Genomic DNA, 14,327 nt, shown 5'->3' with positions numbered 1-14,327 from the left:
TCCACTGACAAATCCATGTTAAACCGCGTTGGAAGCTTGCAAGACCTGGTTAAAAAGAATTACTTGGAAAAGATTTTGTTGCTGTACTCAGGCTGTAGTAATTCACATGACTTTGAACAGATAAAGATACTTGTAGTTGATAATCAATATGAAATAGCTACAGTAGCTTTATTTTTTATAAATCCCTGTTAAGTCACTTACATTACTCTTGTGATGCAACTGGCTAATTTTAACATTTTTCTTATTTTAATAGCTTGTTTTCTGTTCCCTCTTGGAAAAAATAAGAGTGCACTCTTTGATAATGAATGTACAGTTTGTGCTGCAGTCGGACATAATTCCTTCAGAGCACAGACAGTTTTGAGAATTCATTATGTCTTTTGAGGAATCCATATTGATTTTTTTTCCCAAACATTTTCTCTTTTTCAGAGCTTACTGCTTGAGGCCACAATCGTCTGGGTCCTAAATGGTTGAAAATTTGCCAGCACGCTTTCCAGAAGGAACTCAAAGAAGCCAAGCTTTTGGGAAGGAGCCAGAGACTGCAACCTGAAACGGAAGGGACCAAAGAACAGACACCGAGGCTTGATTAAGATGGGGTAAGAGCAGACGGGCACGGAACGGAAACAGCGGTAATAAGATGATTCCGTTCAGAACCCTGGAGACGGAATGCGATGCCACACGTTGTGTAATTTCCTCAGAGAGCTAGATCCTCAGTCCTGGTCAGAACCAAGCCAGCGCAGTACGTAACGATTTACGCAATGAGTGTCCATCGAAAATGACCACCACTGAAAGCGACCAGCAAAACATTCGCGTTTATCTTTTAGTGTTGATAACAAAAAGAATGACACTAATTTGACACACGGATATTACACATTGCACAACTGACTGCTCAGTTCATCACCTACACTCACTCTTGCTAATACTATACTGTCCTTGGGAGTTTTTTAGAATACAGATACAGTCTTGATACATATGCCATCATTACTGAGTGGACAGAATTTATTGGTGAACAGTTGTTTGTCACACATCACTGTTTAACACGTTCAAGAGGAAAGTTTACACCCATTGACTTATTTCTTGAGAAAACACTTCCCTAGTCATGTCCTCAAAAACTAGACGGTTTTATTTCTGTGTAAAATAGTATGTAAAACTCTGCGGTGATGGCGTATAGGAGCGTAGGTGCATTGAGCAGCTGAGCTCCAAACAAAGTCCATTACAGCCAGCGGTACCAGCCCTTCTGTGTGTATTGAGATCAAAACTAATTCAATCTGAAAGAAAAAAACAGCACCTGCCCATCAGCCATAAGCAGAGACAGAAATCCAATGCAAATGAAAGGCCATGGCTCGGTGAATCCCACATTACAAGCCCCTTAATGCTAATGAAGTCTATTTATTCACATGTCAGCAGTTTTACCAGAGGAAACATGCACAGAAATAGAGGGGTGCAACATGGGTGAGAATCTTCTTCTCAGAGATATGACAGATGGAATCAGCTCGAATTCCACCAGGGCGGGTGAAATTATTCATGGGTCTGCGTACTGTCGGATCTAAATAATTAGAATACTTGACTTGGTTGTTGCACACAGCTAATTAATTTTGCTAATGAATTAGACTGAGATAATGCCTTTGGAGGCACTGTTTAATTACATCACTGAATATGGAAGGCAGCATTCCTCTCATTCTTCAATATTGCACAAATATAAATGATAATACATGACTTATTATCTTCTGTCACCAGGCCATTCTTAACCCTGACAAGCAATATAGACTGAGCAGTTTTACTCATATAAATCTAATCTGATTGCCGGCAATAATATTCATACATACAACAAAGATTATTCAGCTATCCTGCTTCATAACTTGTGCCATTTGACCCGTCCCCAGTATCTCCAGCAGATTAAAACTGGGTTGGCTGTGCAAGTCGTAAAGGGAGAAGATTCACTGTATAGTAATCACGGTGGGAGAGAGAAGTCAAATGCACAACGCTCTGTCCAGGGCCACGCGTCATCTTTTATTAGCTGAATGAATGCCGCGGGCTTTATTAATGCAGCTGCAATGTGGCAGTCTTCATTACTGTCAGAAAGGCTTAATATTTTCTCATTTCACAAGGTTTAATCTGGGGAATGATCCATTTTATTCGTGCCGTCATCTCAGCTATTTTTAGAATGATAATGTGATTATACAAGTAATGGATTCGTGCATCAGACACATGGTAATTATGCTGAACTCTGGTTATTCAACATTTTAATGTGGCTTGCGTTTTATGTTTACATTGTTAAAGTCTTTGATGGATTGTCATGTTTTTGATTTTGAAAGGGAGTGCTCCAGCTGCCCTTCCCACCAAATTTTGGGGATGAATATTTAATGTATAACGAGGTTAGATCATAATTATAGAAGAAAAACACCATGAATAGGTTTTGACAATGCGAGAGTACAAAACAATGTTGCAATTCAAAGTGCCAATCTTTCAGATGGATTTTTGAGTTGTGTTTTGTTGACAGGTTGTTTAAGATTAAGGTTGTTGTGTTTTTTTTTTACAAGCACTTGGCCTGGTGTGAATAATTGATGCTGAAGGACATGCATTTTGAGGATGTCAGAAGTAGAGTGTTCTGCTGTTGCCAGGTTGACACCCCCCCCCCCCCCCTTTCTTGTGTCCTCTGATGTCCCCAGGGCTCGGGTCCTGATGGTTCTCTCAGAAGAATGGAGTCTCGCACTTTGGCAGCCCAGATGCCAGATGTGAAGGCCACGCCATGTGACCGCTCAGCGTCGGCCCCCCCTGCTGGCTGCGGTATGGACCTGGAGCGATGCATGACTGAGTTGCCGGCCGGCCTGTCTGTCCTGGGCGGCCCCCTGACGGCCTACCCAGCCCGGGAAGCCGCAGCCTACGCCGGCCTGCAGGGGGTGCCGGGGCCGTGCCCCATCATGCCTGCTTATGACGGCAACGCGCTGCTCACCAACCTGGGGCTCAGGTGCTGCTCCACCAGCAGCATGCACCCGCTGAAGCATGCGGACGCCCAGCCGGCACCCGTGCACGGCTACCCCCCCCAGGTGTGCGTGAACGCGGCTAGCGGCCGCCTCTACCACAGCATGGAGAACCTCCACTGGGCGGCGGTCTCTGACCCCGCCCTCTACGGCTTCGGCGCCCCCTACGGGAGCGTGGACAGCGAGTTCATCTTCCGCTGCACGGCAACCAGCCACTGGTACGAGGGCCCCTCAGAGCACGTGGCCTTCTGCCCCCGCCGGGTGCCAGCGAGGAAGGACCTGCCCCTGTTCCCCCAGTGGCTCTTCCCCGCGGTGGACGAGAGGGTGCTGAACGGGAATGCCAGGCGGGGCCTGAAGGAGAAGCTCCGGCTGCAGAGCAGCAGGGTGACGGAGCCCCACAAGCCTCTCCGCCCACAGGCCGTCCCGGCAGACCTGTGCGAGAAGGACCCCGCGCCCCGGCCGGGTGCCCCCGGTGGCCGCGAGGACCCGGGGGGGCGGCCGAGGCCCGCCTCCACCCGCCACATCACCAGCCCCGAGGAGATCAAGCAGGAGGCGCTGAGGAGGCTGCAGCTGCGGAGGCAGAGCAGCACCCCTGACCTTACCCTCCGCCCCGCCGACGAGCCCGGCGAGGTGGCCAAGTCTCGCACGGAGGAGTCCCTCCTCCCGCTGGGCCCCGGCAGGTCGCCCGTGCCGGAGCGCAGGAGGCACCCCGCGGGCCGGCTGCACATCCCCACCTTCGAGGAGTTCAAGCAGATGAGGAAGAAGGAGGGCGGGCGGGCGGAGGCTGAGCAGAGTCAGCAGCCCTCGCTGACAGGAGCGGGGGATGCCGGCGGGGGTCAGGCTGGGGGTGAGGCGAGTCAGAGCAAAGAGGCAGAATGTCAGGCCTCGTCCGGCGGGGAGCAGACAGGCGGCGCAGCGAAGACTGGCACTGACAGCGTCGCTGAGTCGCCCGAATGCCACAGAGACAGCGGGAGGGAAGGCCAGCAGGCGTGTCAGCACAGGGGCGCAGACACCGTGGCCGGTCCCATTTGCACAAGCCCCACACCCCGCTCCCCTCTGCAGCCCCTGGCCACAGCCCAGGCGGAGGAGGAGGCGGTGGACACCACCCGAAACGCAAAGGAAGGCGCTTCAGATCTCGCCTTCCCCCATCAGCGTAAGAGCTCGGAGGGCCCTGCCAGCTGCTGTCCGGCCCTCCTGCTGGATGGCACTGACCTCTCCAGCTACGGAGCCAAGATCTCCAAGATGAAGGATGGCTTCCTTGGGTCTGCCCTGGACCTGATAAAAAAGAGGTGAGGCTTCACTTCCTGTGTGCTGGGTAAAGGAATTAAACTACTCACATTCATGTTGGTAACTCAGGCTCAGAATTTAAAACTCAGTTTTCTCATGGTGTGTGCCAACAGGATTGTGGAGAGAAGAGGGGGTGCGTCATCATAGCACCCTACTGAGGTAATTCACCTGAAACAGGCTAGTATAAATCAAATGAATGGCACCCCAGTTGAAATTCAGATTTTCTGCACTGAATCCATATTAAATCCACCTCCAGCCCCATGAAAAGAAGTGAGTGCAATACCACATTAATATATGCCGTTGTTGGGTAACCTGCAAGACTTCCTCTAATACATGATACGTGTTCAAAGGCAGGCTTTAATCTCTGTGCCTTTTTGGGGAAGGTTCAAACATTTCCCCACTACAGATAGTAAAAAAAAAAAATCAACTTGCATTTCAAAAGCACCGTTAGAAATAAATCAACCCGGATTTTTGCAGGTCTGTAATACTCCATTACAAGGGCTTGTTGTGTTGCAGCAATCGCTCTGTAGCGCTGTTCATTAGTATTTGTTGATTTATTTCATTACAGGGAGGGTGTTAGGAGGAGTGGGTATCAGAGTGCATTGTATTGCCTGAGAGGTGTGGGGTGCTCAGATGTGACTCTGCAAAAGGCAGAGCTAGAGGGTCCTCAGATTTCCTGCAGATTCTCACCATGTGTTCCGTCATGCCAGCAGCTGTGACTGGCAGATTGAGGGGTGATTAATAGGTAGAAAGTTCAGACTGAGCGCATGTCAGAGGGATGTGATGGATCTGCCAACCGGTTTTTTTTTTTTTTAAGTCGCAGGCTAACAGTCTGATAGCTGTCAGAGAAACTCAGATGCCGCACTGAGAAGATTTATTGCACTGTAAGCTGCGGTTATAAAAAAAAGCAGTCTTTGAAAGATGTCTTTTTGGTGTTTTTTTAACCAATGCCGTTCTACGCAGCACACAATGAGGAAGTTCCAGTCTATCTTTCAGAATCGTCTGCAATGCAGTTGCTGATGAATGGTGTGTGCAATTGGTGTGAAGCAAAAAAATAAAGAAATAAATTCAGCATTTCCCTGGGAACGATATTTGATATAAAAGCTAAACAGATCTGACAGGAAGCCATCTGAAATGAGATGCATTATATGTTTAATATTAGACATGCATAAAGTCTATTATTAAGCAAAACATATTAAGGAAAATATTAAGTACTATTGCCATTATTTCTCTGAAATATAATTTTTGCACCTGCATACATTTGGTAGAATTTAATGTTATTCCTTCAGGCTTAAACTCAGTGTGTTTCATATAGACCAAATGCTATTTACACATCCAGGCATGGGGCAGGGGCCATCTCTGTGTTATGGGGAGCACATTTCTTATGTCAGTATAGCTCCATATATTGTATGTAAGACTCCCATGTTTAGATGACTAAATTAATCTCTTGCTTTCCTCAAAGGACAGTTCTAAGGTAATTTTGGTTTATTATACACCAGACAGGACATGATCTGTCCTTTCTTTTTCAAGTGAAGACTGTGCCATGTTAACTGCTCTTTGACCCAAACAAGCTTTTTCTGTTGAGGTATTCCTGTTTAAAAAATCTATAATATTACAGCCCACACACTGTCACTTAATTGTCATTAATTAAAATGCCATATCAGAGTGCTGATGGAAGTGATATGTTGTGCATAGATATATAAATAAATTAGCGATGTAGGCCATGAATCATACTTTACGTGACGGGGAATATCTATGAGATGAGGGTTTAATGACAGTTATTTCAACTGGAGCACACTTGTCATTTTATTACTGCTTTCAAACAGAATGCAGTCATCATTCATTTACGGTAGCTGGTGCGTGTGTGATACTCATTGCTGAGAAAGGGCTGGTCTCTGCTGTTTCAGTGAGGTAAATGAGTATGCATGAATGCTGCCACGACAAGGGTAAGAAAACGCTTGTTTTTATTAAAGGTGCTTCACATTAAAGTAGTTGTCTGTGGAGCAGTTTCTCCAATGCAGTGAAGTGGTCCGATGGTTAAAGTAAACCTCTAAAGTGTGTGTGTGGTCGGCGCGGCGCTTTGTCACTCTCCACAACACGGCAGCTGTGTCTCAGAGCCCCACAGTGGTTTATTAGCATGCAAATGCCACCCTGGACCGCATTAATGAGTCAGGTAAATGACTTCTGATGAAGAGAGTTGTGTAAGACCCAATTAATGTAACATTGGTCTGAATTTACCAGGAACTGTGGTTTTATCAGATGGTATTAAGGATGTGTGAGACAATCTGCTAGTCAGACCAGGATTCTGAGGTGTGACTTGATTTTAGACAGTGCTAAATTACAAAACAAAACCAACAATTACAGTAGACCAACATACTAACGATGGAACAAAATCTGAAGATAGTGGTACAATAGTCTTATTTCAGTACTGTACATATGTAGATTTCTCATTGTTTCATTGTACATATCTGATTGTTCTGATTGTTTCGCCAAAAGAAAAACTGAAAGTAACAAAAACTGTTGTGTAATTCATGGTAATTGCATTGTACAGTAGCCTTCCGTGGAATAATACAAGGAATGTATCTGTCATACATGTATTACATAGCCTGTGTTTCTTCTTCCTCCTGCCAGTGAACAATATCGCTTTTTAAAAACACATAGGCATAAATAGGTGTATAATGTGTTTCCACAGATATATGATGACCTTATATCACATAATATGTGAGCACCATGCTCATGTCAGACTGGTCTCTGTTGATGTGTGTACACCACACAATAGGGATTCAGTAATTCCACACAGTACCGTTCATTCTGGGTGAGGTGACACACAAAGGAATCAGGAAGATCTATTACGCAGGTGGATACAGACCAGAGCATCCTGCCCTGCGGTAACAGAGTTCAGGTGTTAATGTGAATTGATGCGTCTAATTACTTTAGCGCGAGCCGCTGTGGTCTGGCGCTGGGAGGGTTCCCAGGGGGCTCCGGAGGGTGGGGGAGTGCTGAACGGCACAGATATGAGGCGTGGAAAGATGAGGAAGTGCCAAGAATTATAATTACCAGCCTGACTGTCTTCTTCCCTCCAACTCCCTCCCTCCCCACTCCCCACCCCCCACCCCTTCCCCACATCAGCTGCAGTGCAGAAATCACCGCTGAGGCCCCCGTCAGGCTGTCACGTGACCAGAACGGCGCTGACATCACCGCTCCCCAGCCGGCCCGTCAATCCAGTGCGGTTTCCATGACGATGCCGGCCTGCAGCACGGAGGATCACAACAAGCCCGCCGCTGGAGGAGGCGAGCCTGCGGAATGCGTAAGGCTTCCCCCCCTCTCTTTTTTTTTCCTTTTAACCTGACCTCTGCGCAGCTCGGCGCCATGTCCACCCGCTGCGCACGCGTGGGGGTAGAGCCGGACGGACAGGACACCCGACTGCACGGCTAGCCGCGCGCAGACAGCCCGGGGTCCGTCAGAGACATGCAGTGAGACACACCACGCGCCGTCTCAGGATGTAATGCTAGGAGGATCAAAACAGGTTCATGGTGGAAATCGTGCTTCTTTTTCCGTTCCCGTCTTCTGTATTCCTTTTTTTCTGCATGAGCATGACTGTCTGCAGTGCCATTCGGAGCTTGGTAATTAAGCCGTTTGTGTTGCGCGACGTCTCTGGGCTCGAAATCGAGGGTGTTATTGACAGCGGTCTTTGATTGATTATTACATTCATGCATTTTTTATGAGAATGTTTCAGAGGGAAAGGAGCTTTACTGTTATCCGTGAGTTGTGTTTCATTGCACAGAGCTCGGTGTTTGCAAAGGATCTGGTTTAATGCATGTTCTGTGCCCCTGCAGCATTCTAATGAAGCCTGCAATGCATTAACACAGCAGCTGCATCATTAACTATTCTGTGCGATACCTGATATTGGGATGTCTGGTGTCTCATGCACACAGAGCACCTGAAAACATTAATTTGTCAATCATGTTCCACTGTAATGTTTATGTATGCACACCTCTCATATGTGTATGCATGCACAAACATGCAATACCATGCCATGTGCTGAGCTGCACTATTTCTTCATTGGTCATTGGTTTAGGACAAACATTGGTACTTTCATTCACCCCTCATTTGCTACTGTATAGACAGAATGTTTCTCAATGATGTCAGTCTCACCTGTTGGCAGGGGGTCAGAGGTCAGATACAGATGCAGTCACTGGACCTTCAAACAGACATTAATGCAAATGCAGTTTCACTATCGAAATGTCATTATTCCTGTATTCTTTGTAACAGGCATGTAATGTAAGTAATTTCACAACTTAGCCACTTATGCGTTTGTCTGATGCATTTTGTGATACTGTCGACATTCCAAAAAGGCTCAAATTTTTTAAATGTCTCCCCAGTGTCTCCCAAAAGATCGTGCATTTGAAATGATAGGTTGATAATAATTGGTAGAATTATGTTCAGTCTCAGTTTCCACATACTATTTAAAAGCAGGAGTACTTTGCAAATGAAAAGACAGTCAGTATAGAGTAGAGGTAAATATATTCACAAATAGCAGATGAAAATAATAGCATATCATTCAAATCACTATCAATGTATGTTTTATGAAGCAATATGCATGAGTGTTCAAAAAGCTACAGCACTTACCTTTGAGGGATTTCAACTCAAAATTAAACTAAACCTATTAACATTTCATTTCATTTTATTTTCAGTTTACTTTGTTTTTATTTGTTTATGTATTATACCCTTATCCAGTCTGATTTACAAATACAACAATAGTGCCCCATCCTGGATTAACAAAAGCAGGCAGTGGGTTGTCATCAGGGCTTGCTGCCACCTGAAAATGCTAAAATTACACACCTAAAACTATCCTCCTGAAGCCCTGGGATTTTTGGATTATATTGCTCAGAGCAGTACTTATTGTAATTCATTCCACGATCGTCCTGTTGATTGGTTAATCTATACCTCACAAATTAGGTGAATTTAAACCAATAATCCAGTGAACACACCTCCTCTGGGCTTTCAATTTATCAGTCTCCTCCTCTGTCGTTATTGACATTCTGAAAGGCTTCTCCTGAGCAGTGGGGGAGTGGACAGCAGTGAGTGACAGGTCTCTCCCCCTATCAGCAGCAGCTGAGCCCAGGCTGCAGGCGGTCCAGCTCAGACGCGGCCTACGAGCTGGCCGGGGCGACGAGGGCCCAGCGCGAGTGCCGGCTCCGCCCCCACTTCAGCGACCCCATGCCGGCCGACGCCGCCAAGCGCAAGCAGCTGGAGATGAAGATCGCCGCCGTGGCCCGGCTCCACAGCCAGCGCAGAGACAAGGACCGGGACAGAGACCAGCAAGGAGACAGCTGTAAGTTCCCCTGCTTCCGCATTCTCCGGGAACACACCGAATTACAGGACTGATGGGCAGATGGCCTTCCCCTGTCCAACCTTCGCTCTTTTCACTTGGCACCTTGACCATTGAGATAGAACAGTGAGCCTAAAAGGTCCCTGGGATGGCACTGTGACAAAGTAAAACCCAGGGAGAGCGCTTGGTTGGACTTACCCAACATTTGAAACTCAGCCTTTGAAAAGCGTCTGTAATTCTTCCAGATAACATGAAATGAATTTCAAAATCCGTTCAGATGTCCATTATAATTGGCAGCCACTGAGGGTGAACTGCTGACGATCTTCTGCAGAACACCCCTTTCAGCTGAGCACAGCAGTGTTTGTCTGTTGCTGGGACTGTCCCTCCGACCCATAAATGCTGTGCTTTTGCTGTGTTGGTGCTGTAAATTTATATATAAACATATGCGGTAGGGCTTGTCTGCACACTGACAAGTGCAGATAAATGGGACAGGTGTCAAATGCAAGCTTTTTCTGCTTGAATTTGACAGTGGTCCCATTTTATACTGCTGAACAGTATGCAGCCAAGCTGTACCATATCTGTTTCTTTAGATGTGATCGTGTGATAAAAGATGTGTTATAAGAAAACATCTGCCTCCAGTATATCTTTTATCTTTTTAACGACTGCACTTGTGGCAGAAGTGTTTTTTTAATATTCTGTCAGTTCAAGTGTTTTTCTTTGCAATGACTGCTTTTTTGTGGAAATTTCAGCAGCTCCAAAATGATGTCCATGTTATAATAGTCCTTTTCCTCCACAGTTTCATAACTAGAATGCCCTAAAAATCTCATGGACCTTTCTCATGTCTTGAGGGAATTGAGGTCATTAACATCCGCTGAACCTTTTCACCTCTTCCTCTTTAGAATTCCCTTTGCAAATACTGACCCGTCTCTGCAACATCGCTCTTTGACACATAACGGTTGTTCATCAATATGGCAATCAGACTGTGCTGTTGACCCCGTTTAACATGGAAAGTTCCATTGATGTTTTCAAAATCGCCATCCTTCGGGAGCTAGACTCAACAAAATTCAAGGTCGGGTTTTGAGAAGCACATTGCGTAACTGTACTTAAATTGTAATTGAACTCCTTAGATCAGAGGAAAGCAGAGGGTACGGGGTACAGTATGCTGCAGTTCACTGTCTGTCATAATATCAAATGAATGCATGTTCAACTGAGTGTGGCTTAGGAGTATTTTTACCCCACAGCCTCTGTGGCAGCCAGGGGGCACTGTGAGCCCAGAGGAGGGGACACGGCTGCTGCCCTAAGCGTGGCGCGGGGGGCCCAGCCGCAGCACCGCTGGAGCAACGTCAGCAGCCTGAGCGCCGACAGCGGGGTGGTGGGCCTGAGCGACGAGCGGGAGGACCGCGACGAGGACGAGGAGCCGCGGCAGGCCCGGCGCACCGCCGACGTGGAGCGGGTGGACAGCGGCATCGGGCCGGGGCTGGCCCGCGGATGGAAGAGGCCCTCGGCCTCCCTGAGGGCCTGGGAAGCCCAGCGGCCCTGCCCGGACTGCGGCCAGCGGGACGTGGCCCGCAGCGGCGGCAGTGGCGGTGCCGGGGACAGGATGTGCGACCGGTGCCAGAAGCAGCGCACCGAGAGGAAGGAGGCCATCCTGGAGTTTCTCAACACGGAGAGCAGCTACGGGGAGGACCTGCGCATCATCAAGGAGGAGTTCTACTGCCCCATGCAGAGCGCCGGCCTGCTCACCGCCGAGCAGCTGGCCATCGTCTTCAGCAACGTGCAGGAGCTCATCGATGTCAACGACAAGTTCACCGAGCACCTGCAGGACAGCATTGACCACGCCTTCGACCAGGTGAGACACTGCTCCTCAACTCCACACTAGAAGTATAGTGACAATGCGCCTTTTTTAGTATTGTGCTTTATAATGAGAATGCTCTTTTTTAAAGTAGTGTAGTATAATGTATAATATATAAACTAGTGTAATAAATATAAACAAATTTTTCTTCACGGGCCCATAATATTGTTCATATTTTTCCACAATAAATAGTTGATGGGTTGCTGATTACTGACATTTAAAGGCAACTCAGGAAGGTTATATGAATTATCTGTCTGTAGTTTGACCTTCAGTTTTCATTTACAATTTTGAAAATGAGCCTGAAGGACATTGTGTAATTTGATGAAGCAAGCCAGTAGACCTCATAAAGTAGATTTCATAATGTCTGGTATCTGTAATCATTTTCACTGCTTTTTATTTTTTTGTGGAGCCACGCTTATTTGCCTTTAAAGAAACATTGCAGCCTGTCTTCCATGAATATAACCTAAAACAGCCCACATTCCTTACTTCTCAAATAAGAGAATTACTCTGTTGAAAACGTGCTCTGTATCTGTAAGACTCTAAAGCAGCTGCCCTTGAGAACAGAGCCTTGAGAATTTGTTTGTTGATTTTACCTGTAGGGGGATGAGGACCTCCTGACGGTGTGCATTGGGGAGATATTTCTGGAGTTTGTCAACATGCTGCCCGCCTTCCAGACCTACTGCCTGCAGCAGTCCACCTCAGTCAACATGCTCAACACCCTGGAGAAGGAGAAGGAGTTGTTGAGGTATGGAGTGTTGGATTGCAATTCGCAGCACTCTGGAGACTACAATACTGGATGAAATTTTACAGCCTCATGCTCACCGTCTTTTCGGTGTGATTCCCTCTGAGATCAGCTAGGATGTGTACCTCTTCAAGGTGTCTTCATAAGAGGGGAGTCTGTAGCAGGGCCTCTGCAGCAGCATATTCAACATGCTCGCCTGATGTTACTGCTTAATGGAAGTGACAGAACAGCATCATTAATTGATGAATGAAATGCTATTTTGAGTAGAGCGCTGAAGCAATGGTTCATATTTAGACACAAAAAGCATCTCGCTGACGTGACTCAGCCTCTCTTGTGATGCTCACAATGTTCGGTTTGGAGTTAGGCCCATGTTTCTTTCATCTCTTCATCTTTCGTCATTCCCCTGTGACCCGAATAAAGAGATTTACATTGACCCTCTCTGGTCTCTCTCTCTCTCTTCTCTCTCTGTCACCCTCCCAGGATCTTTCTGGACGTCTCCCAGAATGACAACACAGCCCTGCGACGCATGAACCTTCGGTCTTTCCTGATGGCGCCACTGCAACGGGTGACCAAGTATCCCCTGCTCCTGAGCCGCATCAGCAAGGCCACCACCGAGTGTCACCCTGACTACCCCCGCCTGCGGGAGGCCAAGAGCCGCGTGGAGTCCCACCTGGAGCACATCAACACCCGGACCAAGCAAGAGGGCGCCACCTGGTCCCTGCGCTCCTTCCGCCGGGACAGCCGGAAGAGCCGGGAGGTGGTCAACATCGAGATGCGGGAGATGTCCATGAGGACAGTGGGCTGGGCCAGGGAGAGCACGCGCTTCGTCATGGAGGGGCCCCTGCAGATCTCGCAGCCCGCCGACGGCCAGTGGGCGAAGAAGGGCAGCAAGGCCCTCAAGTTCCAGAACGTGCAGAGCCTGCTGATGGTGCACGTGCAGCGGGCTGCCGAAGGGCCCCAGGAGGGCGGCGGGCCGACGGGCCAGGGCTCTCCTCCGGAGCCCATTCGGGACGGTGTGCTGGTGCTCATCAAGGACAAGAGCAGTGGGAAGTTCACCGTGCTGCGGGAGCCCATCCGCCTCAGCAACTGCGTGGTGTCGGCCGACCCCGACTGCGACGACACCTTCGAGGTGCTGGACATCCGCCGCGAGGCGTTCGTCCTCCGTGCTGCCGACAAGTCCCGCACGCAGCAGTGGTTCCGCCAGATAAAACGGTACTCCCGTGACCTGGGGCCCTGGAGAAAGAGACGCAATGCGCTCCCCAACATCATGATCAACACAACCCAGAGCCGGTCCTGAGACTGGACCTTGAGGAACGCCTTATTCCTGCTGAGTTGGATAAGTGGTGTAAATAGACCCCCCTCATCTCCATACTAATACTCCCTTTACGAACTCATGACTTGATGGAAGACCTGCTGTTGTACATCATGTGGAATTTCCTTTTGTCTGAATGTGGGCAGATGATTAAAATGACTTAAATATGCACTTTTCTGGTATGACACAAAGGAGAACGAAGATCTCAGCAACGTCACAGACTAAAAGAAGGACTGGGTTGGGAACTTTACCGGCCTTTGATTGTAAAAACTGTTTGTTACTAACAAGTGTTTGCAGTTCCTAATGATCAGGTTTCTGTGTTGAGAAGCATGATTGAAAATAATTGCAACAAAAAGAAGAAAAAAATGATGAACCTCAAAAATGTCATCAAAAATGCACAAATGAGTGTAAATACTGTAGCAAAATAATGAGGACTGTGACTTAGAAAGTATCATTTTTAGTTATCAGACCAAGATGAGTCTTTTATTCTGTCCCTTTCATCGGCTCCTTTGTTCACTGTCAAAATTTGATGGAGGGAAATTTCAGTTGGGTTGACCCTAGTCTTCAACTCCCTTTTATCACTGTGCTGAGAGCAAGTTACAAAGCAGCAATAATCACTGATAGTTTCATGTAGCCCATGCTCTCCTTCCCAAGATCTTGTCAAGCTTTATAACATAGTGAAATCGAATGGAATGTGTGCATTATACATCGATTCTAATGTTTGTGACCAGACTAAGGTTAACTTGAAATGTTAGAATTTCAACATCTAAAAAGGTGAATACCCTTGGAATTGCTTGAAGTTAATATGAAAGCAGAGCTGGTGG

The 14,327-nt window shown here is 47.4% G+C and overlaps 1 protein-coding gene across 1 annotated transcript; it reads left to right on the top strand.

Moving 5' to 3' along the window:
* The first annotated feature begins 483 nt into the window (after nt 1-483).
* si:dkey-91i10.2 (uncharacterized protein LOC555224 homolog) lies at nt 484-13,753 on the top strand. Its single transcript, XM_036545690.1, has 8 exons — nt 484-593; nt 2,667-3,855; nt 3,988-4,267; nt 7,395-7,572; nt 9,378-9,600; nt 10,839-11,446; nt 12,049-12,194; nt 12,672-13,753. Exons 2-8 carry the CDS (start codon nt 2,697-2,699, stop codon nt 13,486-13,488), a joined length of 3,411 nt encoding a protein of 1,136 aa, XP_036401583.1. The 5' UTR covers nt 484-593; nt 2,667-2,696; the 3' UTR covers nt 13,489-13,753.
* The last annotated feature ends 574 nt before the right edge of the window (nt 13,754-14,327 follow it).

The sequence above is a fragment of the Megalops cyprinoides genome, chromosome 14 (assembly GCF_013368585.1).
Source record: "Megalops cyprinoides isolate fMegCyp1 chromosome 14, fMegCyp1.pri, whole genome shotgun sequence".
Lineage (NCBI taxonomy): Eukaryota > Metazoa > Chordata > Actinopteri > Elopiformes > Megalopidae > Megalops > Megalops cyprinoides.
This window is presented reverse-complemented; position numbering and strand designations above follow the sequence as displayed.

Coding starts and splice junctions, on each gene's coding strand:
- si:dkey-91i10.2 (XM_036545690.1), top strand. CDS start 2,697: ATGGAGTCTCGCACTTTGGCAGCCCAGATGCCAGATGTGAAGGCCACG. Junction 3,856..3,987: donor TCAGAGCAAAGAGGCAGAAT/GTCAGGCCTCGT, acceptor ACAGGGGCGCAG/ACACCGTGGCCGGTCCCATT. Junction 12,195..12,671: donor AAGGAGAAGGAGTTGTTGAG/GTATGGAGTGTT, acceptor TCACCCTCCCAG/GATCTTTCTGGACGTCTCCC.